At 40.6% G+C, this 25,878-nt stretch overlaps 1 protein-coding gene across 2 annotated transcripts in view; it reads left to right on the forward strand.

Annotated features, from left to right (window-relative positions):
- Positions 1–1,169: 1,169 nt before the first annotated feature.
- LOC132827091 (clustered mitochondria protein homolog) overlaps positions 1,170–25,878 on the forward strand; it is an 82,742-nt gene continuing 58,033 nt past the window's right edge. For both annotated transcript variants that reach the window (XM_060843558.1, XM_060843559.1), the window contains exons 1-4: positions 1,170–1,324; positions 17,213–17,394; positions 18,171–18,342; positions 21,769–21,912. In XM_060843558.1, the coding sequence (XP_060699541.1) occupies positions 1,198–1,324; positions 17,213–17,394; positions 18,171–18,342; positions 21,769–21,912 (625 nt within the window). In that variant the 5' untranslated portion in view covers positions 1,170–1,197. The remainder of the gene's footprint in view (positions 1,325–17,212; positions 17,395–18,170; positions 18,343–21,768; positions 21,913–25,878) is intronic.

Here is a 25,878-nt window from a genome sequence, read left to right on the forward strand (position 1 = left end):
GCTGTGCTTTTCCAGCACCACTCTAATCTTGACTCTAATCTCCAGCAATCTGCGGTGCCCACTTTCGCCTAGCTTTCCTACCTCAGTCTATTGAAGGAAAGAATGTTGAGCTGAACTATAACAGTATACCTGTTTACTCTGATTTCAAGACACATTGCAGCTCATTGCAGCTGCCCTCTCTAAAAGTACTAACCAGTTTGCAAACTTCCATTTTCTTTAGTTAAACCTTTACTCATCACAATCTGGATTTTATAGCCTTAAATCACTTGACAAACCCTGAGTGTACATAAACTATGGCACAATGTATCAAGCTAGCACTCTGCCTCATCACCAGTTTCTGGTCTTATTGAAGGCAAAAGGTGTTGAAATTGGAAGCCTGCACGCTGTATTAAAATGACCAACGAGTTGACAAACTATTGGGCTTGAAAAGGACACAAATGTACACAGGTTTTTGTTGGCCACTGCAATTTCAAGCATCCAAACATTTTAGGAGTGTTTTGTACCAAGTGTGAGGAGGCAGCAATGGTAAACAGAAACAGACCGAGAATGGACCACGGTTGCATGAAGCAGCAAGGACAGCTAATAACAGTGGCAGCACCTATATGTTTTCGGACTTCACTTATTCACTGTTTTCATTCTGCTGTAAGCAATGAGAAAAGTGAGAGGATTGGGAACCTTTGAGTTGATGTTCACGGCATAATCCTTCCCCTGGCTGATCTCCAGCCTGGATGTCCAATTTAGGTGCCTAACTCCTCTTTGCAACTGTGATTGTCCATCCAATGCCTGACTGGCAACGCTGAACGAGCAGGGGGCTGGAGTGAATGGACCTCCCAGCAAAACGCAAAAGTAACACCCAGCCTTAAGATTGTATACCTTCTGGGGAATATTTTGAATGAAATAGACACTTGGGTTGACTACAAACAAGTACACATCTTGGTTGATCTCTGTGTCTTTGATTCAATTACTGCACTTTTGATTAAACTTAATATTAACTATTTACTTCGATGACCGTTCCCTATTGGATCTGTCCTCAGCTTTCACATCATTTTTTTTCTTGGACCGGAGCCACAAACCCGTCTTTCTATCTGGGGAACACACCCACCCACCTGGTTTCCATGGAAATATGACCATATTTGAAAATTGGGCGTCGCCCTCCTGTAATGAGTGCAACCCTAGGGTGAGGCGAGTTACTTGTACATGGAGAGAGAGATAGTTTGTTTAAGTGAAGATAGGAGAGGGGGCATGGTGAGTAAACGCGTGGGGAATGAAGCGGGGGAAACAGCCAGCGGCCACCCCAAGAGTGAGCTACCAAGCAGTGGAATAGGTAAGAACATGGATCCGAAACGTGGCTGCAAAAACGTAGCTCGAAATCAGAGTACAGGATCGGGAACACCTAGGGCGAGACTGCACTGGGTGTGAGAGGGAGTAAAATCCAGTCAGAAAATAATCAATAACCAACAGGGCGGTGCACGACGCCTTAAATAAAATAGAGGAAGTATGTGAAAAGGAAGGAGTGAAAGTATTAAGAGGTTGAGTAGAAATTTTGCTTTTGTGAATGAGTAAGATTCTAATTCTAAAGGCACATTCAATTCTAATTGTCCAACTGTTTAGATCATGTGGCTGATTGTAGATTTAAAATACTTCCAATTCACAGGGTTATAAAGGATACAGGTCAAAAAAAAAGTTTCATTTGAATCTCTCGTGTTTAAGAGTCAGCTGGTGACTAGCAGGTATGGTGCCACCATACCTGGTGAAGGGTAGGGAAGGGAAGGGAGAGGCAGCCAGACATTTCTGTTGCTTATGAAAAGTTAGTGACTCACGCTGGAGTGCGGGTGGCTGTTTGTCTGAGATCAGTATCTCAGAGGTCACAAATAGAATTGTTGAATGTTACAGTGCAAAGACAAAACTATTCCTGCCCGCGTGTTTATCTATGTGAATCTCGATAATTTCATTTGATGTTTCTGCTCATTCATCTCCTGACTCTTTTTTCAAGCAACTATCAATTATTTGAAAAATACTATTATCTTCTATATTTTAACACTCCTGTGTAAATACATTTTGGTTAACTTACATTTATGAGTGTTTTTACTAATAGGAAGGAAAGAACAATCTGTCACTACTTAGTTTATTATAATCTGGAACTTTACTTAGCCACCTCTTCACCTCAAGGTTGGATGTAAAATGTCAAAATTCCTTAAAGATTTTTTTGTAACTGTAACTCATTACTCCTGGAAATGTGACAAATTTATTTTGCTTTTCATTTTTATATCTTTGCTATAGTGGTGCTTAAAAATATACACAATCTTGCTTGACTGATTTTGTATCTTGTACAAGTTCAGCATTAATTCCGTGCTTTTGCATTTGATACTCTGAATACAAACTCAACAATTTAATTAGTCACCTACAAGTCGCCAAGGCACCTTCCAAATCCACAACCTCTGCCACTGACAAGGACGAAGGCAGCAGATGCATTGGAACACCACCACCTGCAAATTTTCTGTCAAACCACACATCATCCCGAATTGGAAGTATTTTGTCATTCTTTAATTGCCACAGTCAACACTCTGGAACTCCCTTTTTAACAGTACTGTGTTGGATGTACCTATGACTGAAGGATTGCAGCAGTGCTCGGGGACAGCCCACCACCCCAAACTAAGGTTGGGTCATAAGCGTCGGCCTAGCAATGCCCACTTTTAATTAATGTATTCAAAAAAGGCTGTCCATAGTTAAATTGTCTAATATTAACTTGTATATCTACACTTTAAAGTTCCTCTGGTCCATTTAAAATCTTATTATATGTTTCCCTACTCTAATTTCCAAAATGGAATACTGCACAGCTCTGTACACGACACAGCAGCTTGATGCCCTATCCATGTCCTACAGGCATTCAAACTTATTATGGTTTTACACATTAATTAATTTAGCGTATTGAGCAAATTCCAATATATTTCTCCAAGCACCTTGCCAATTGCTTATCCCTTTCATGTAGCTAGTTAGAGTTGTCCCAATTTCACTGTACTCATTGATGGGCTAAATAGCCCCTTGTGTTGTATTTTGACTCCATAATCTTTAGTTTTCTGTCTTCTAAACTTCTCTATCATTATGTCATATTCCCATCATTCCAGATACTGCTGTTCTTTGTTTCAGATTTCATAGTGGCATCTTTTCAAACACTTCCCAAAACTGATGTGTATATGTATATATGCACCTCCCTTGTACTTTAATCTGAAACTTGCCAAAGCAAGACAAATAGTCTTATAACTTCTTAATCATTATCTTCCTTTTATATTACATTTGCCATTTGGAACCCTCTAGTTCTGAGGTACTTCTTATATTCTACAAACTTGTGGCATGATATACATGAAGCCTTCCTTACTTCTCTCTTTTTCCCTCATGATCCTTGGATACAAATAATCTAATCGTGGTGATTTTGTTTGGCTTGTGTTTGCACAACTTGTTTAGTATCATTTGCTTTGATTAGTTATTTTCACTGTTTTACATAAATTTTTGGTGGTTCGGCAATTCAGCGTCTGGGGGGGACACACTTAACATTCCTTCACTCTGAATGGCAAGCCTTCACTCTAGTAATGTAATTCTTACCTTCACTAACTTCTTACTACTTATTCAAGCATAGGCAGCCTTTTTATTGCTCTTATTTCATGAATGGTATTTATTGTCATGCATCATTCTCTCTGCTCCAAGACCACCTTGTTCTCATGCTGCATTATCTGGAGCTTGTATCATGTAATTCTGCTTCCTTGGAGTAACAACACACTCACTGATAAGATTACTTGTTTATCAAAAAAAATCTTCTCCCACCACAAAGTTTTTAATCCTCCGTCACTCTGTTTTGTAGAAGTTGTTGTTGAAGTGATGCCTTCACCACAAGCATTAAATGTAGGAATCCTCCAGAGGATTTGGACTGTATTAGTAAAGTTCACAAAACTAAAATAAATCTACATGTTCTAAAAGGCAGTAGTAAATACTGGAGAGTGAATCAATTACATTTTACAGAATATTGCTGACATTTGATTTTAATGTGTATGAGTCATCATTTTATTAACTGGAATTTTGCCAGTTGGTTTTGTTTTTAAACTCATTACAACTGCAGCAGAACTTTGAAATTGACCAGCTCATGTTCAAAAGGGAAAGTGTCAGCAACATGGAGAAAGCTGTTCAGGCTAAGACTTACAGTATCAGCAGGGATGAATTCTGTATTCATCAAAAGATTTTTCAGGTTGCACTGCCTGTGTATCTGGCCTCCCTTATCCTGCTATTTATTATGCACGTGGACAGTTTGCAATGGCAGTCGTTGCTAATATTTACCCCACAGCACTGGCAATTGCTGTCCTTTGTATTGAATGTGTAAATACAATGTCTTTTCTTTTGACTAATTATTTTTGTCAATAGTGTAGATAACTGTACACTATTTTAGAGTAAGCTTTGATCTGCAAAACCAGGATTTTAATCCAGTTTATTGAAAGAAATGTGTAGAGTTACTCTTACTGTGTTCTTTCTGGACATTTTAAATCTATATCATTGTGAAAATGAACGCTCAACTGATGACCCCTGCAATAGTTGGAACAACAAGGCCATGTGAATTGGTGGAAGGCTGAGTTCAGAATGTTATTAGAATTATTTGGCAAGTGGAAAACATTCAGTGACTGTTTTCTGAGCTGCTGATAGACTTTAACCCTACCTTCGAGTTACTGTGTCTGGAATGGGAGTGGCTGGTGGCTGTTGCTGGTTCAGAAGAGAATGATATTCTTTCTCAGCACTGCTATTTGCCTGAAGTGGTTTTCATTTTATATATATGAGGAAGCTGCCAGAACTTAGTGTGGGAGATTAGACCAGAAGTGCCAACGAATGTTCCAGAATTTAAGCAGTTAATTCAGACTCTCAAATGGCTGGAGTGGAAGGGATACAAGAATGGAACAAGGAGTACATGGTCAAAGTGCAAGTGAAGGTTTAACATTATTATCACAGAAGGAGATTCCCTGTTTATGCAAATTGGTCATCATTTAAGTTGTGAGTACCATAACAACCTTTTTTGTATGTTAAGAATTAATTATTGACATAAGTTGTATTTTGTGGGCATGCTGTCTGAACAGTACAGAGAACTCAGTGCTGCCAGGACAATGCAGAGCAGAGCACAGCAGACCACTGTATATAACCAGCTGCTAAGAATCACTGTTTCAAGCCCCATATCCTCTGGCAACCAACTAATAGATTGAACACAACAAAAAGTTGGAAACTCTGGTTTCCCATGAAAATACTTTCCAGCAAAGTGCTTACGACGTGACACATTTGGTCCAAAGTAACCATACCGAAGTTCATGCTCCAGATAAGTCTCCTCCCTATTTCTTTATCTAACCCAAACAGCATAAGACAACAGTGCTAGAAGCTGTTTGCAGTATACTTCTCTACATCCCCATCCCCAGATCATGGTCTGAAGATGCCAGTGATTGTATAATTGAATGACTTCCACAATATTTATAACAGCATCTGCTATTATTTTTGATCCAGTGATTTGTTTGTAATATTCTCCCCACACCTGGATCTTCTTTTTGTGTTCTCTTACAGCAAGTCAGATCCACGTTGAGGTGATCTCCACCAAAGGTAGGCCAAGATGGGCCTGATTCTGAAATCACCTGATCCTTAATGGGAATTGAATGCTGTGTGCTGAGTCACAACAGTCATTTGGCCAATTGAGCTTCCCCCTCCACCCCCCAGCACACCTGAGTCTGACTTGCTAAGGTAACACACATCTTTACATGCACATTGTAGCCGAGGGTGTGGTGCTGGAAACGCACAGCAGGTCAGGCAGCCTCCGAGGCGCAGGAGAATCGAAATTCCTGATGAAGAGCTTATGCCTGAAACATTGATTCTCCTGCTCCTCGGATGCTGCCTGAACTGCTGTGCTTTTGCAGCACCACACTCTCGACTCTGATCCTCCAGCATCTGCAGTCCTCACTTTCGCCAATGTACATTGTAACCTGAAGCAATGGATACAGATGAGAGAAGCTATAATTTATTTCCATCACGTGGTTGACCAGTCTCTCTTGCCAACTGTAATTGGTGTACATTGGAAGAATTTGCAAGTTGTTACTCAACCTGTTTGGCACCCTATGAATGGCAACAAATTCAGGAGTGGGACTTGAACCTGATGCGTTGGTTCAGTGGCAAAGACACTACTCACTGCACCACAACATTCCTTCCCCCAATGGGTATTAGTTGGAAAAATTGGTTGTCCCTCAATGACACTAAAGGTGTTGTTATATGGGGCATTTCAGGAAAATCGTGGCATATTTACATTTCTATCTGGGACAGAGAATTTGCTGCCAGAATTTGGAAAGGCCAATATAAAACCAGCATAATGTTGGCCATTTTATATTTCGAAGTGTAATCCATGTTGGAAAGACAGGACATATCACATCAACAGGAATGTACTTGCATTTTGTAGAAGCACCTGTTTATTGTAAAAGAAGCACTGCCTCCAGCCATCTGTAGAAACCAGCTCTTCTGGTGTGTTTCAGATTGTTCAGGTGTCTGATGTACTGTAACATGCTGCCCCTGAGGTCAAAGCCATCACTGATAGCACTGCAGGAAATTGTCGCAATAACAAGAAAGAAACAGTGTGAAGTACAAGTTGGTTTGAGTTGATTATCTGACTTTCTTCCCAAGGGTTCAACATGAGATGCTGACTATACTGTGAAGTATTAGATTCATGTCTTTCATGGCAGGCTGTGAATTTTCCTGGCGATATTTGATGGAGATTTATACGTAGTATTTATACCATGATTCAGATCTTTCATTTCAGGCTTTATGGTACTAATTCCTAGTGGAGCAATTTGGTAAACATAATTTCAGTATATGTTACTTGAGAACATGTCAATAATGGTTTTAGATTCAGCAAGGTGAAGGGCTGAACAAAATGAGGACAAATAGCTTTAAACTCAGTCATTGTTCATACTGCATGGTCTGTGGTTCCATGACCTCGGCTCCTTTGCAATCAAGCCAGGGGACCAGGTTGGTTCAGTAAGGAGTCAAGGTGAACTTGCCTAGAACAATCCCATGCATATGTAAAAAAGGTGTCAACCCGCAAAGATACAACACATACACCCTAACCAGCAAAATCAGCAGGTTATAAAGAAACCTAACTACTCCCACAATTAATAGATTGGATCAAAACTTGGAAATACTGCCAGATTAGGATTGGTAATGAGTGATTCACCAAGCGATCATACTCTGATGAACGCAGCATACCTAGTACAGTGTTGGCAACCATCTTCAGTTAGCTGTATCAAATGAATGATTCATCTTGGCCTTTGCCTGAGGTCCCCAACAACACAGATGGCAGTGTTCACCTGATTTGATTCAGTCCATGTGATAACAAGAAACAGCTGAGCAAACTGGACATGGCAAAACTGATGGGGTTGAATAACATCGCAATCGCATTGCTGAAGACTTCAGCTCCAGAACTAGCTGTGCACACAGCCAATCTAATCTGTACAGCTACAAACCAGCATTGGCCAGCAATGTGGAAAATTACCCAGGAATATCCTGTTAATAACAGCCAGGACAAATCCAACAGGTCCGTTGACCTTCCCATTAGTGTATTCTCAAATATCAGCAAAATGATTAGTATTGTTTCATTGCTGAGGAGCATCGTTTACCATGTAACAAGTTGTTTACAGAAATCATAGATTTGAGTTCCACTAGAACCACTTGACTCCAGAACTCATTTGAAATGTGGTTCAATCATGGATAAAAGAGGTGAATTTGAGAGATGTGGTGAGGGCTGATGTCATCACATGCCATTTGCTTAAGCGTGGCATCAAGAAGAACTATTAAAGTGAATGGGAATCAGGGTGGGGCAGAGGGGAATCTCTTCAGTAGCCTGTTTTTCCTCTATAGAGATTTTGAACTATGATGATTCAGTTAAAAAAATGTTGCACAATTCTGATGTCCCAGTTATCTGTTCCATTCCAGCTGGTATCCTGAGTAAGTACAGTCAAATAAACAGCCTAACACAGCTTTGTAGTATAATACAACAAAGAACTGCAAATGCTGGAGCTCTGAAATAACAACAGAAATTGCTCACAAAATCCAGCAGGTCTGGCAGCATCTGTGGGAAGAAAGCAGCGATAATGTTTCAAAACCAGTGACTTTTCTAATTATAACCCAGTATTTCACGCTGACTTGCATTTATCATGTAGATAATATAAATTTTAGAATATTGCAGAATTGATGCAGCTTGGTGCTGCAGTTCACTACATATAAGAATCATGTCGTTTTATCACTTTGCTGAGATTTTACGTGTTGGATACAATTGAAACTATGTTTGGAGTATTGCTCCTACAGTTAATGTCCTTTTAGGAAGGAAGACTGCTGGCCTTACCTGGTTTGGCCTTTTACGTAGGAAAAGGTTGTGGTTGTTGGAAGTCAGTCACCTCAGCTCCAGGTCATCTTTGCAGGAGTTCCTCAGGGTAGGCCCAACCATCCTCAGGTTCATCAATGACCTTCCTTCCATCGTAAGGTCAGAAGTGCAGATGTTCACTGATGATTATATAATGTTCAGCATCATTTGCAACTCCTCATACTGAAACAGCCTGTGTTTAAATGTAATAAAATTTGGATGGTATCTAGGCTTGGGCTGGCAAGTAATATTCATACCATACAAATGCCAGGCAATGACCATCTCCAATAAGAGAAAAGCTGATCACCTTGAAATTCAGTAGTGTTACATCACTGGATCCCCCACTAACAATGGCCTGTTGGTTACCATTGACCAGAAACTCCACTGTACTCGCCACATAAACACAGTGGCTAGAAGAGCAGGTCAGAGGCTAGGAATACTGCAACAAATAACTCACTTCCTAACTCCCCAAAGTCTGTCTGCCATCCACAAGGCACAAGTCAAGGGTGTGGTTGAATATTTTCCACTCACCTGGGTGGGTTCGGCTCCAACAACACTCAAGAAACTTGATACCATCCAGAACAAAGCAGCCCGCTTGGTTGGCATCATGTCCATAAGCACCCACTCTCTCCACTACAGATGCTCAGTAGCAGCAGTATACACTATTTACAGGGTACACCTCAGAAATTCTCCAAGGATGCTTAGACAACCTTCCAAAACCCATGACAAGGGTAGCAGCTACATAGGCGCATCACCATCTGCCAGTTCTCCTAAAAGCCACTGATCATCCAGATTTGGAAATATATCGTTGTTCCTTCAGTGTTGCTGGGTTAAAATCCTGGAACTCCCTCCCAAACAGCATTGTAGGTGTATCTACACCAAATGAATTGCAATGGTCACCACCATCTTCTCCAGGGCGGTTAGGGATGGACAATAAATGCTCACCCATCCTGTGATGCCCAGATCCTATGAATGACTTTGAACAAAAAAAGAACATGTTCAATGGAAAGGCTTCTCGAGGTTCAGTGGGATCATACACAATTTATGTTGTATTTTCTGGAAATTGTCATGATACTTTGTGTTGAAAATATTCCATTCAGTTTTACAAAGGAGGAAAAGTCATGGCTGTATGTTTTGAATGGCAAAAAGGAGCCTTAGCAACTACAGATACTGACTTTCTTTTAGCACTTCCAATGAGCTGTTAGGTTGGATTACATTCCCAAAGTTATGATAAAGAGATTAGATTAGACCAGATTTCCTGCAGTGTGAAAACAGGCCCTTCAGCCCACCAAGTCCACACCAACCCTCTGAAGAGTAACCCACCCAGACCCATTTCCCTCTGACTAATGCACCTAACACTATGGGCAATTTAGCATGGACTGTTGCAAATATTGTTTTTACTACCTTGGCAATTCAGAGAAGTAGCTTCATAATATGCTTCCAAACATGCACAACTTTAGATGCATGCATAAAAGTCCCTGGGCAGTATGCCCAACATCTTGTAATCCGTGCTTTCCTGACTCCATTTTGCATGGAGATTGTCATTGTCACTCAGGTGACTACAGCAAAGGGCATTTCAAAATCAGCTCAGCTAGCAATGTTCTAATATTTTAGAAAAAAATCTTTTCTTTGTTACCATTTTTACTCTATTTCTACCACTTCTAAGAATTAAAATTTTTAAATGTGGTCCATACCTGTTTACAGCAAGCCCTGAATGCCAACCATTCAAGCTACCGCCAACATGATCAATAACATTCCTGCTGTGCAATGGCCATTTCCAATAAGAGGGACTCAAAACAACTGCTCTCAACAGTCAGACGTATTAACATCTTTGGTATCACCATTGACCAGAAATCTAATCGGACCTGTCGCATAATTACTGAGGCAACAAGATTAGTTCAATGGCTGGGTATTTTCTCATGACTGATCTCCATACCCACTAACGCCTTTTCATCATTTATGAGTCACAAGTAAGGAATATGATGGAATATTTGCAACTTTCCAGGATGAATGGAGTTCCAACACTATTCAAAAAGGTCAACATGAAACTGACCATAGCAGCACCTACTTGATAGGTGCCCCATCCACCATCTAAACATGCAGCTTACCAATTACCAGTGCAACATGGCTACAGTGTTTACTATCTAGAGAGGCATGTCAGCAACATACTAAGGCTTCTTCAAAACATGAAAGCAGGCATGTGATCATAACTACCTCCAAGTCACATGTTTCTGATATGGATGTGCATTGTTGCTGATTGTAAATCCTGGAATTATCCACTAAGAACACTGTAGGTGGACCTTCTTCACACAGAATGTTCAAAAGAGTGACTCACCATCACCAACTTCTCCAGAGCAATTGAGCATGGGCAATAAATGATGGTCTTGCAAGAAATGTCTGCATTATATCTATCAACAAATAGAAAAATAAACATGAAAATCCTTTATAAGCATCATGAATAAGTGAGCATGAAACATGTGTATCTTTTTTAGTTAAACTTGTTCAACGATGAATAGGCATCCTATTTCTTGTTTGCCATGAAGACCATAAATATTAGGAACAGGAGTAGGCCGTTTGGCCCCTCGAGCCCACTCCACCATTTAATAGAATCATGGCTGATCTGACATTCCTGACGTTGATTTTCCTGCCTTTTTCCCAAATCCTTGATTCCCCTACTGATCAAGAATCCGTCTGTCTCAGCCTTACATATGCATAAGGACTCTGCCTCCACAGATCTCCATGGCAAGGAGTTCCAAAGACATTTAACCCTCTAGAGAAGAAATTCCTTATCTCGGTTTTAAATTTGCACCCATTTATTCTGAGTCAATGGCCTGTGATCCGAGATGCTCTCTTGAGTGGAGACATCTTGGCATTAACCCTGTGTAAAGTCCCTTAATAATCTTATGTGTTTCATGGGATCACTTCTGTTTCTTCTAAACTTCAGTGTGTAAGTTGCAACTTGTTTAGCCTTTGACAGTCTCTCCACTGAATCTGATCTGAACCCTCTCCAATGAAATGATAGCTTTCTGTAAATAAGGGGATTAAAACTGCTCAGAGTGCTCCTACACTTTTGTACAATTGCAGTAAGATTTCCCTTGTCTGAAACGCCAACCCCCTAGAACACAGAACAGTACAGCACAGGAGCAGACCCTTCAGCACACCATGTCTATATTGATATTAATGCTATGCAAAACTAATCTCATCCACTTGCAATATCTCTGTATTCCCTGTCTGTTCATGCGTCTGTCGAACATCACCATCGTATCTTCGTCTACCATCTCCGGTGCCAGTGCATTCCTGATAAAGCCTGTGTCAAAAGCTTGCCCTGCACATTTTTAAACTTTATCCCTTTCACCTCAAACCTATGTCCCCGAGTATTTGACATTTTCAGCCTGGGAAAAAGACTCTAACTATCACCCTATCCTGGTGTAAAAACAATGACTGCAGATGCTGGAAATCATCCTATCCTGCCTCTCGTAATTTTATATTCTTCTGTCAGGTTCCCTCAGCCTCCGATATTCAAGCAAAAACATTTCAAGTTTGTCCAACCTCTCCTCATGGCTAATTCACTCTAATCCAGGCAGCATTCTGGCAAAACTCTTTTGCACCCCCTCCAAAGCCTCCACATGCTTCCTAAAGTGGTGTGACCACAATATTCTTATTATGGCCTAAGAGAAGTTTTATACAACTGCAACATGACTCACCAACACTTATATGCAATACCCCGACCGAGGAAGGTCAGGATGCGTATGCCTTCTTTATCAGCTTGTATTTCCACTTTCAGGGAGTTATGGACTGGCACCCCAAGATATCCCTGTACAGCAATGTTCCTCAGGATCCTGTCATTTACTGTATACTTTCTTATTGCCTTTTACCTTCAAAAGTGCATCACCTCACAGTTGTTCTGATTAATCTCCATCTACCATTTATCCACCCACCTTTCCAACTGATCTATATCTTGCTGATTCCTTTGACAGCCTTCCTTACTATTTACAATTCCACCAACTTTCATGACTGCAAACATGCAAATCCTTAATGTATGTGTGCTTAGAGATATATAAATATATAACTAACAAGAGGTCCCAGCTTTGCAGACTTCTAATCAGAAAAACACCCCTCCACATCCACCCTTTGTCTTCTATGACCAAGCCAATTTGAAATAAGTGCCAACATTCCAGAAACCTCCTTGCTTATCTGCTGCCACTGTGTTTCACGAACAAGTACCCAAAGTCCCTTTCATTTTGTAGCTTTCTGCAGTTTTTCTCCATTTAAATAATCCTGTTCTTTGTTTTCCTTCCAAAACAAACAAACTCACATTTTCCAACATTATTCTCCATTTTCTAATTTTTTGCACACTATGTAATGTGTCAATATCTCTTTGTAAACTGTTTGTCGCCCCCTTGCAACTTATCTACCCACCTACTTTGGTGCCATCTGTAAATCTGGCTATCATAGTTCCTTCCTCCAAGTCATTAATCTATACTGTATTTGCGGACCAACACTGATCCCTGTGGAACTCCACTGGTCATGGTTTGTCAACCTGAAAAAGAACCCCTTATTCTCCATTTGGTGTTTCCTGCCCATTATGTAATTCTCTATCCATGCTAATATACTACCTTCAACACCATGGGCTCTTATGACTAAACCTATTGAGAGGTTCCCTGTTGAACACCTGCAAGTCAAATACATCTACTACTTCCCTTCTGTCCAGTCTGGTTGAGACTTCCTTGAAATTAATAAATTAATCAGATACGATTTCCCTTTCATGAATCCATTTCCTCCGAGTGTTTAAGTTGGACTTTCCTCTTATGGCAGCTTTGATCTTGGACGGCGCAGTTAGTTGCTTGGCTGGAATTCCTGCCTGGACAGCCTGGTAGTATCATTCATGTCCCACTTAGTCTATGGGGATAGTTCAGCAAAGCCAAAAGCAATGTTCTCCACCATTTCTTGTGGAGAAGATGGTACAGCCTCACCAACTTCTCCTTGAACGTATTCACTCTATGTGAAATATTGCATTCCCCATTCTCACTCCCTCAAACTAAACTGCTCCCATTTTTACAGCTGAGAATCTCAAGAATCAAGCGGTTGATTTTGAGGAATATAGCTGTCACTTGTTCTAAACTTTTTGGGGCTTAGTTCTCACTGGTCACTTTCTCATCCTCGTTAACTTCTACTTTGTTATGATCTTCCCTATAGTCTGCACACTGTCCAGGAAAGAATAGGTAACAAAATTCTTTGAATTTAATGTGACAGTGAAACTTCTGGGTCTGGTGCTTCAGAGGAGTGACTTGAGAATTCTGAATCTGTAGCTACTGTTTGTAGTCTATTCTGTATTGCCAATCTCTCCACCTCTCTCACTGTGCATTATCAGCAGCTCTCTACCCCAACTGTCTACTGTCGATTATAGGGTAGTGCACACTTTCCTCACCATCCATATCACAGCAACCTGCCTATCTTAGCAAATGCCACGAACGTTTTGTCATTTCCAATTTAAGGCAACCATGTTAGTCAGCAGATTGAGGTGAGAAGGTTTCAGAACCAAACCAGAGACTACATCATTCTAATTCACAGTTGTTGGGGATAAAGCCAACAACCCACATGTGTACCATCATGAAATAGAAACACTTTAAAGATCATTTGTGCCACGCATCCATTGCACAGTTAAAATCTATTAAATATACTGGCAAAGTTTGTCTTCTCACTTTCCTTTCGTGCTCTGCTATTTTGTCCTCTTTGTTGTTTTCCATGGTGTCAGAAACAACTGTGACTATTAAAGTAGAATATTTAATTATACTTAATTGTATGATTGAAGTCAAGAGCAGGAGGATTGCTGACATAGACCTGCAGCAGGTATAATTAATTGCGTGGCTGCTACCTGCCTTCCTGCTCCTCGTTGTAACACCCTAGGTCTACAGTAGGATATTTGCCCTAGCAAAAATGTGCCTGTGCACCCACAATACTCCATGGTTTTTCAGGGAAATATGTGAAATATTTTCAGCAAACTTAAATGAATGAGATGAAGTCTAGCATTTAAAGAGTGCTGTTGGGTGTATAATTGAGAGTAAGTAAATGATTTGCTGGTGACTCACGGTCAGAGTGGAGGATTGAGTTCTAAGGTTTTCTGTCTGATTAATTTTCATTTGGATAATTGATATTTTATGAGGAATGGCAAAAACTAGCAACTGTTCTTTAAGGAGTAGATCAAGCAAGTTAAACCTTTTCTCTTACATTGAATGGTGTACTTTGGAGCATTTAAGTGGGAAGACCAGTTTTGTAGTTCCCTATTTCAGTGCAGTATTCCGATAAACCTGTCTGATAGGGATATTTTGGGTGGACCTGACAAACTCAAGCTGCAGTAACCTGATATAGTGCTTCATAATACATCAGCAACTTATCTACATGCAAATAATTGTTTGGTGGTGCAGAACTCAAGTATTGCAGAAAAGTGCCAATGTAATCAAAGCTTTTCACCTTGCTTTGAACAGGGCAATTCATTGGAAATACCAAACTAAGGGGAAAATAATATTTATATTGTATCAGATGTGAATGCTAATTGTTGGGTGAGTGGGCTAATGCACCAATTAATGATGATCTCAATTAACTGCCCAACCTTATTGAAATTTTTAACAAGGTATTGCTATGAGAAATTAACCAGAAAATGGCAGTCACCTTTTTTCTTGAATGGTAATAGGCACAGTGCGAGTACATGTTCTTTCTGTGTGCAAAAAAACAGGACACTGTGAATTGATATACGTAGCTTCCAGTGCGGGAAGGTGCACCCCATTGTGAACTCAACTGACTTAAATTGATTTGCCAGTGTAATTCTTTACATACCCAAAATTCACAAACAAAGGCTACCCCCCCCCCCCCCCCCCCCACTTCCAATTGTGGAATCATATCTAATATTGAACAGTGTGTTGAGAGTTTTGCATCACTACCCTGTTTTTGCAAACAGATGAGGTTTGTGCTTTTTGATATAAGCTGCCAGAGTCCAATATTGCAGCCTACACATCTAGCATCACACCAACACTGAAATTCATATACCACATTACTCATGTATGTGATAGCAGAATGACCTTTTGGCTTGATGGTGGTACTTTGATAGTGCTGAACATGAAGCGTGATTCTGTGACTGGACGTGGTTTTTAAAGTAACCCCGAGTGCACAAAGAATTACACTTACCTTTAAATTTGGACCCCATGGTTATTGACGTCTCTGCTTACAGAAATAGGTTCTTGCAATCCACTCCATCTAGACCACTCAAATTTTCATTCATCTTAATTAAATCACCCCTCAATCTATCCAATTTTTCATCATAACTCAAATTCTCAATTCCTCGCAGTATCCATATTGATCTCCTGCATTTGTACTGTATTCACATTCTTCATGAAATACGTGGCTGGATTTGTATGCAGTACTCTCAATATGCTGTAAATAATATTCTCTACTGTTCTAACGTAACATCCCAGTGCTTATACTTTATGTCTTAACTGATGATGAAAAGCATCCAGTATGCCTCTGTGCTACTCCACACCTCATGCTTTGTTTGCCCTCTCTAAGTGCAATACCTTACACTCTACAGATTGAGTTCTATATTTATCACATTTTAGCCTGACCATCTGACCAGTCCATTGGTATCTTCCTGCCATTCACAGTTCTTCCTCTCCACTATTAAGCACACTGTCAATTTCTGTATATTCTGCAAACTTCTTAATTATGCCCACTACATTTCAATTTAAATTATTGACCATATAGCTGCCTGACCTGCTGTGCTTTTCCAGTGCCACACTTTTTGACTCTGATCTCCAGCATCTCCAGGTCCCACTTTCATCTTATAGTATGAGCAGCAAGGGATCTACTGTGGAGCCCTGCAGAACCACACAGGAAACAGCCTTCCAAGTCACAAAGCTTCTGTGGATAATTACTGGATAAAAGCAAATTACTGCAGATGCTGAAATCTGAAACCGAAAGAGAAAATGCTGGAAAATCTCAGCAGGTCTGACAGCATCTGTAAGGAGAGAAAAGAGCTGACGTTTTGAGTCTAACTGACCCTTTGTCAAAGCTTTGTCAGAGCTTTGACACAGGGTCATTTAGACTTGAAATGTCAGCTCTTTCTCTCCTTACGTTTGTGGATAATTACTTTTTGCCTTCTGTCACTGGGATGGTTGCCTTTAGATTCAATTTGTCATTTTCCCTTGGATTGCATGAGCTTTGAATTTGTCTGCCATACCTTCCAACCCAGTGATGAATACGAGGCCAGAACCAAGGGATGATGTCAGGTTCATGTTGACACCCTTGCATTGAAGTGCCCACTTAACCAACAGGCAGGAAATCAAGGAGCAAATATGGAAGCATGCCCCAGGCTTCTTATAAAGCCATACCCATTTACACAATTAGATAAACAGTTTTGCACCATTGGGCGTTCTGTGGGTTTAGGAAGAAAAATAACCAGGGAGGGGACTGAAAGCAAGTACTATTTTCTGACATTGAACGTACAAGAACTGTCTCTGGAGCTGGCTTTATGCAAGTGTATTGTAAACTTGATAATTATGTAGCAATTGATGATGTATCATTGATCAAACAGATGTCAACCTCACAAACCCGAAGCAACTGTAATTGAGCACCATTGGCTTGGATCCAGGTTTATCCCTTGTGATCCCTAAATAGCAGCAATAAATTATGTATTTATGTTTCATGTTTTCTGTTGCCTTGTATGATCATTTGTTTAAAATTTAATGTTCATGGTTCCTAAGCTTTGCTTCTTCATTGTTTTTTATTATTCTCTCATTGCAGATGCTGAGGGTAGTGAACCCCTCTGTAATGGAAAAGACTCAGAGATGACTCTGCCAGTGAATAATCTCGTCACCAATGGTGCTGCCGACGTGCTTACAAATGGCGTGATGGAGATCACTCCTATTCCAAACACGCTTGAAATTAAGATTCAAGTGCCTGGAAATGACACCATTAGCTTACAAGTAGGTTCTTTGTAGTCTTGTTTTACCATTTAGGTTTCCTAACACCATCTCTCAACAACCACAGCCTTCTTTATTAAAAGAAAATCAAAGAAAGCAAAAAGTTTCCAGGTGATCTACTCTAAAAGAAACAATGGAAGATATTCTGGAAGCAGTGTGCAAAGGGGTGAATTTTAGAAGAGCCTTACAAAACAAGCAGAAAAGTTTGGAGCGTTTCCAGAGTGGGGAGCTCAGGAATGCTGCAGACATGACTGTCCTTGGTGGCTGAGAGGAGAGGGATCGCTACAAATGAGCTGAGAGTCAGAATGGAGAGTCCGAGGGAGATAGTAACACAGGAAGAACTTGGAGAGAAAGGAATTGGCAAAATTATACATGGTAATGATTTTCTTTAAGAGAGGCAATGAAAGTCTGGTAACCAATGTCTGTAAGGTCAGGAGTTGATGGGTTTAGATGCAGTGATAACTTTGGAGAGTAGTTAGCAAATGGCTAGATAAGAGATGGCAAAGTCTGGATGATGAGTCCAGCTCATTCCAGACCACTTCGTAGAACCTGTAACTTGCTAATTTTGGAAATTTCAAAGGGACTGAACATCCTGATTGTCTCTTGAAGGAAACCAATAAATATGTCTGTAGTATGTGCTTTGACTCCAATCTATAAAATGTACATTTTGCGTGATAAACCACCCAGTTATTTTAAACAGTTTATTCAGTGACCATTGATAAGGGTGTGAGATTTCCTGAATGAACCTCAACACAAATCATAATGTATCCTTTTTCTAGGTATCTTCTGAGGAGATGGTTCAGGAGATCATCCAGATTCTGATGGAACGTGAGGACACATGTCATCGGACCTGCTTCTCACTTCAGCACGATGGCAACATTCTGGATAACTTTGCGGGGTTGGCAAGTATAGAAGGACTGAAGGATGGATCAGTTCTCCGAGTGGTAGAAGGTAAAGGGAGACGCTGTGTTGAAGAATCTTGATGTCTTTGGCAGATTACCTACAAGCTTCACTTACTCAATACTCAGTTGATAATAACTCATCAGAAATGTAGGAATCGCATTTACAATACTTTGCACCCATAATTCCTTATTTTGGCTGTGCTGTCATTGGGAATAAATGGAGACTTCCTCTGAGTGAATGACAATCACTATTGTTTAAGCTGTAAGTGGCAGAAGTCACCTGCCCAGGTTTTTAGCTAGAACCAGGGATAGGTTTTATCCGTAGACCAAAGAGGGCTGTGATATGGGGAAGGTGTTTCATGGGCTGATTCTTGGGTTCAAATCACAATACACACAGTTACATTGAGGACAATAACTTGTCAATGAACAGAAAAACTGGACTTTTTTTTGTAGATATTCTTTATATGTTTAAATGCTGAATGGTTTCAAGATGCTAAACATATTCACCAATAGGTGAGTTGTAATTGTAGTTTCCTATGCCTGCTCTATATGTTGAGTAGTCCCAATGAATTTGTTGCTTACCATATGTAGAGGTAGTGTCTTCTCAAGAACTGTAAACCAGCACTTGCAAATAAAAAATGTGTTGTGAAACTAGAAGTCCCAGATATATGAGAATTCCCGAATTCTACCACATAATTAACGTAAAACCAAAATGAAATTTTTGATGGAAAATTTGATAGAGTTTGTGATGCAACAGGAGAAAATATCAATGTTCAGCTGCAGCTAAGGATGGGAGCTCAGATCAAAACATAGCCACTGGAGTTCATTAGCTGTGTCCTAGGAAAGTGAAAATAAAGCATTCAATGAAGTGAGACAGATCCCACACTGAAGATATAGCTTCTGCTGCCTTTTTGTTCATCCTTCTGATTCCCTGATTTCCCCATTCTTTCAATTCTTCTTCCCTACCCAGTCTCTATCTCAGGAACAGAATTGGGTGGGAGGCTTGGTGATGAAAACGGAAGTGCCAGTTTCCCATTGCTGATACCATTGCTGGGGAGCTTCCATTAAAAGGCCAGACCTAGAATCCTGGCTTATTCCCAGATAAGTCAAAGTAAAATTGTTAAAGGGCTGGAGGAGAGTCCATTGAGGGCTGTTTGGCAGTTTTAGTGGGAGTGCTTGGCTGCGTTCTGGGTCAGGGCAGACTAGATGAATGGAGGAAGCAGCACAGAGAAGTCAGGCAGTCATGGCCACCACTGGGAAAAGAAGTTGGTCATTTTGAAAGGGAGAATGGTTGAGAATCCTTCATAAACATTGGCTTTGCTTAGGGGGAAAGACGTGTGGCAGTGCAGGATGTTATCACTTGCCTGGTACCATGAGGGCATAAGAGAAGGAGACAAGACTTCGAAACACAATTGAGAGACCACCTAAGTACAAGGAAAGCAACTGTTCGCAATGACAGTATATCTTTGATTTTGGATGTAGTGATGATAAGGAGCAATGTCCTTTGCAGGAAGGGTAGAGCAATGGGTATAAGAAAGGCAGAGGAGAAGGATGAACAAAAAGCAGCAGAGACTGTATCTTCAGCATGGGATTTACTACCAGTGATGCAGCTTTGTGGATCCACCAGAAAACCACTGCTTTAGGAGACCCAGGTAGGCTTTCACCAAAATCTGTGTCCTCATTTCAAATGACTCACTTTACATTAGTGCTTGTCCTTTCCTACCAGTAGCTGCCCAATGGCACTGTGTCCTTTGAAGACTTTCAACTTTTGGCTTCTTTCAGCAGCTTGTTAGTGATTCAAAAATGGCTACATACCATTGTGCCTCACTGGTCATTAATGCCCATTTAGTGAGCATCGAACAGCACCGTTGAGTGAGTGAGTGGTGACAGCAAGTGTACAAGCAGGAACCCCTTATTGGAGTTCACAGCCCAGCTGAACATTGAAGAAGAAGGCCTCTTCATTGTTGATGAATCTCACTCAATGCAATGAATAATGCTCTGCACCTTGAGGATTGAGCCAAGGAGAGCAGTAGGTTTTGCCTCAATCTTGAAATCCTCAAGATGCAGAGCATTATTAATTGCATTGAGTGAGATTCATCAACACTGAAGAGGCCCTCTTCTTCAATATTCAGCTGGGCTGTGAACTCCAATAAGAGCTTCCTGCTTATACACTTGCTTTCACCACTCACTCACTCTACTCGGCTCACTTCACTCATCTCACTCGCCGACTCACCCACCACCTCCACAAAGTATGGAGATATTTCTTGAAGAGGTGGCTTTGCATGGTCCGAGTAAGAAGCTCAGACGCACAATAACAGAAGTCACTTGGTTACAAGAACCACCACTAGTGGGTGGTGCCCCTGCAGTACACTCATTGTGATTGTCTGTTGCTTTCTTCACAACATGGTCTTCCAGAGAAATCTGGAATTGGAGGACAGTGATGCTTTAGATTGAGAACTTATTAGAGGAATATGAGGAGGAGGAAGAGGTAGGACACAAAGGAAAGAGGTAGGGCCAATGGAAGACAGAATTCCATGTTGGCACCCTTAATGTGAAAATGGGATGTATGTCATTCTGGAGGTTTCACTGTCCTCTTTAAAGGGCCTTTTTGACACTTCATCCCTTATGTCACTGTTTCGGCCAATAGAAGTTCACACATTTAGCATCAACTTTCAGTATTTACATGATGTTGAAAAAAAAAGGAAAAGTGCCCAGTTAGATGAAAAAATGTGACCTACATAATGTCCTGTCAGATGGGGTGGCTTCTGTCTCAGCCACTATTACCCAGCATTCCTCTTGTTGCCTTGGCTCCATTCGAAGAGTAGAAGCCTCTGCATTGCGAGCCTTCCAAGTGTTTTGTTGCTGTTGGATGGGACACAGTGCACTGCATCCCTTACTCTGCAGACTATCGCTCCGGACAGAACAGCATAGTGCACCTTGACCTTCCGGTCAATGTGGCACAGTATCATCATAACGTGTTTTAACTATTCCTTACCTTGAAGTTTCTAATTTGGATCCTTTTTGTTTGAAATGTATTTTGTAAAGATTTGTATTACAATTGAGTAGCTCTCTCTTCTGCTCCTGTGATGAGTTCTTCCAGAAAATGATCAGTGTCTGTTTGATCTTTTAAAAGAATTGTTCTGTGAATAAATTGCAAAGATAGTGACTAAGCTTTCGTGGGAGCATGGATACGCTCTTCAGCCCCTCAACTTATTCCAACCTTCACTTAGATCATAATCCCATCTACATGCCTTGGTTCTGTAATCCTTAGTTTATCAATATTGTTAAATTTTTAATTGACATCCTAACCTCAAATGTTGTTTTGAGAGGGTGGTAAAGAGTTTCAGATTTCCATTATGTGACTTGTATTGTGTGTTTTCTGATTGTTCTTTCTTTCAGAGTTTTGCAGTTTAAGGTGGAGCTGTATTGTGCCCTGGTACAGCATTGAAGTGACATCTTTCTGTTTTTGCCTCAGAACCATATACAGTCCGAGAGGTTAAGGTTCACATCCGCCACATCCGGGATCTGTTGAAGTGTCTGGACCCTGTTGACGCCTATAATGGCATTGAGTGTAACTCCTCTTCTTTTTTAACCATTATCTCTGAGGGAGATATTGCAGGTATGATTTGTGCAAGTACTTTGTTATGAAAAGAAATGAAAAGGAGATTGAGTAGTGGAGTGAGTTAGCACAATGATGTGATTAGATCCAGTGTAGAGTGATAGGATAAAAGTCTCTTCTCTTATATTGTAAGTTGATGGACCTGTTTTTTTTTTGTTGGGTATTATTCAATGATTCTACATGAATTTGGGCAGTCTCAAAACTAATCTCCAGAAGCACATAATCCAGAGCACATGGTGACCTCATCTGGAAACCAATTTACAATCTTACTCAATTGATGCTATTGCTGTTGATGTTATGATTTATGCATGTTATGTCTTTAAAAATTAGCTCTTTGTAAGGTAAGATGCAAGGGACTTGGCGCACTTGCAAACATTATTAATAAATCAGTTTAAGTTGGAAAGCTGCATGCTAGAGCATTGCTTGCAAGAACAAATCATTGATGTTTCCCTGTGATGATGTGGCTCTCTTTTTTTTAACTCGCCATAAATTAGCTGGTGAAACAGTGGGTTGGCAAGACCCATTCTATGTAATAATTTCAAACAGTTTCAAACAGCATTAATGTTATTTCTTAAGGCTGAACATCAGGTTCTCATTCTTTCAAGAAATATAAACTTGAACCAGCCTCCTTGGGGGAAAAATGTGAATGCAGAAGATACTAAAACTTGGAAGGATTGTGAACCGTGTGGAAGATAGTGATAGATTTCAAAAAGATACAGACAGGCAAGTGAAATGGCCAACATAGGACAGTTGAAATGTAATGATGAGAAGTGATACATTTTGATTGGGAGAATGAGGAAAGGCAATATAATCTAAAGTATACAATTCTAAAGTAGGTCCAAACAGAGATCCAGGATAGAAATGGGCACAAATCTTTGAGTATTACAGAGCAAGTTGTGAATGCAGTCAAAAAGGCAAACAGGACTCTGAGCTTTAGAAGTACAAATATGGAATGCAAAAACAACAAAGCCATAGTGAATCTTTGTTAAACAGTGCTTTGCTTGAACTGAAGTACTAATTTTGGGCATCGTATTTTAGGAAAGATGTGAAGCCTTTAGGGACAGTCCAGAACATATTTATGAGAATGATTCCAGGCCCATGAAATTTCAGTGATGTGAATTGATTGGAGGAACTTTCTTTTAATCTCCTTGGAGAAGAAACTTTTAAGAGGAATTTAATGGAGGTATTCAGAGTTGTGAAAGGTGTGTTCAGAATAAGCAGAGAACAACTACTTAGTCCAAGGTTGAGAACCAGTGAACACTTAAGGTGATTGGAAAAAAATTGTTAATGTTGCTAGCTGGGCCAGAAATTATTTCCAATCTCCAGTTGCTTTTGAGAAGATGTTTTTGAGCTGCCTCCTTGAACCATTGCAGTCCATTTATCGTCAGGAGACTCATAATGTTGTTAAGGAGAAAGTTCCAGAATTTTAACCCAGTGACACAGTACTGTGTCCTTTGCTGCTTGTAGTGTACATTAATGATCGAGACAAGATTGGTGCTGGGTCCACTGCTTTTCATCATTTATGTAAATGATTTGGATGTGAATATAGAAGGTATGGTTAGTAAGTTTGCAGATGACACCAAAATAGGTGGTGTAGCGGACAGCGAAGGTGGTTACCTCAGCATACAATGGGACCTTGATCAAATGGGCTGATGAATGGCAGATGGAAATTAATTTACATAAATGTGAGGTGCTGCAATTTAGAACGGCAAATCAGGGCAGGACTTATACACGTAATGATAAGGTCCTGGGGAGTGCAGGTTCACAGTTCCTTGAAAGCAGATTTGCAGGTGGACATGGTAGTGAAGAAAGCATTTGTATGCTTGCTTTTAATAATCAATACATTTAGTATCAGAGTTTGAGAGATCATATTGTGGCTGTACAGAACATTGGTTAAATCACTTTTGGAATTCTGCATTTAATTCTGGTCTCCCTGATACAGGAAGGAGGTTGTGAAACTTGGAAGATTCAGAAAGGATTTATTAGCATGTTACCAGGGTTGGAGGGCTTGAGCTTTAGGGAGAGGCTGAATAGGCTGGGGCTGTTTTCCCTGGAGCATCGGAAGCTGAGGAGTGACATTCATTGAGGTGTGTAAAATCATGAGTGGCATGGATAGCGTAAATAGACAAGGTCTTTATTCCAAGGTAGGGGTGGCCAAAACTAGGGGGCATAAGTTTAAGGTGAGAGGAGAAGGATGTGAAAGGGACCCAAGGCACAATGTTTTCATGCAGGGAGTGGTACATGTAGGGAATGAGCTGCCAGCAGAAATGGTGGAGGCTGATACAATTGCAACATTTAAAAATCACTTGGATGGGTATATGCAAAGGAAGGGTTTACAGCGATATGGGCCAAGTGCTGGCAAATGGGACTAGGTTAGGTTAGGATATCTGGTCAGCATGGACGAGTTGGACCGAAGGGTCTGTTACTGTGCTGTACATCTCTGACTGTATGACATGAATGTAGGAAGTTTTAACAGCAGGTTTGCAGATGACACAAAAACTTGGGGTGTAGTAAATGGCAAGGAGGAAATCTTTGGAATGCGGGAAGATAGCCAGATATGCTGGTACAGTGGGTTAAACAATGACAAATGGATTTTAATCCTGAAAGGTGTGCGGTGATGAATTTTAGGAGAATTACAAAGGCAAGGGTGTAACTGTTGAATGATAGGACCCTAATTAGAAGGACCTTAGAGTACATGTCAATAGATCATTGAAAGCAGTAAGATAGTTGAATAGGATATTAAAAAGGCATGTGGGAGACTTGTCTTTATCAGTCAGAGAATTGATTACAAGAGCAGGGGAATTATGATGGACCTATATTAGTTGTCAGTTAGGCCTCAGGTTGAGTACTGTGTGCAGTTCTGATTGCCATTCCACAGCATAACTGTTAGTGTACTACAGAGAGTGCAGGTGAGATTCACCAGGACATTGCCAGAGCTGGAGTGTTTTCACAAAGAGAGACTAGATAGTTTTCAAGTAGTCCTATTTTGTGGCTTCACTGTTGACAGCTAATTTTCAGGTATGCCAGCATGTACTCATGCACTTTTCATTGAATCAGGGTTGACCCCTGGTTTGATGTTAATAGTGTGGGAGATACACCAGGTCATGAGATTGAAGATTGTGTTGGGAGGACTCCCAGAGCACCTTCCTCCTGACTATCCACCACATGCCACCACTTCTGCTGGGTCACTCTTGCTGGTGAGTCAGTATATACAGGTTGATGATGGGATTGAATAGGACACTGTGTGCAAGGTAGGACAATGGCAGGTGACTGTTTGTGAGCCAACTCTCTCAACTTTGGCATTTGTCCAAGATGTTGCTAAGGAGAACTTCGCAGGGTCAATGGGGCTGAGTTGGCTTTTGTTGCTTAAAGTGCCTTGATAGATGCCAGGTACTGTATCCGGTTTCATTCCCTTTTTTTGAGACTGTTTAGCAGTTGATATAACTGATTTGCTAGTCCATTTCAGAGTGCAGTTAAGAATCACCCACATTGATGTGGTCTAGAGTTATATGTAGGCCAGACCAGATGAAGACAATAATGTCCTTCCCTAAAAGACATTAGTGAGCCAGGTGGGTTTCTAGAAAACCGACAATTGTTTCCTGATCACATTACTCTTTTAATGATGTATGCTGAATTCAGATTTCACCCTGTGCTGTGGGGCAGCTCAAATCTGGATTGTCAGATCATTACCTGGATCTCTGGATTACTAGTCCAGTGACTATAGCACAATGTCATTGCCTCCCTTTTTTTCAAATATAGTGATTGGTTATGAACTGGACTGTGCTGCTTAGGATTGTATTGATAGTAAATTCAGTTGTGACTTTCGAATGTGCATTGGCGAAGGAGCTGAAGTGAACCCTCGGGCTCTGGTGAAAGTGTCGGGTAATTGGGTGAAATTAGTTTTGATTTTGTGACCAGACAATGTGAACAGCTTTCTTCTGTACTCCAACCATTTTATGATCGCAA

Source organism: Hemiscyllium ocellatum, chromosome 24, assembly GCF_020745735.1.
Source record: "Hemiscyllium ocellatum isolate sHemOce1 chromosome 24, sHemOce1.pat.X.cur, whole genome shotgun sequence".
NCBI lineage: Eukaryota > Metazoa > Chordata > Chondrichthyes > Orectolobiformes > Hemiscylliidae > Hemiscyllium > Hemiscyllium ocellatum.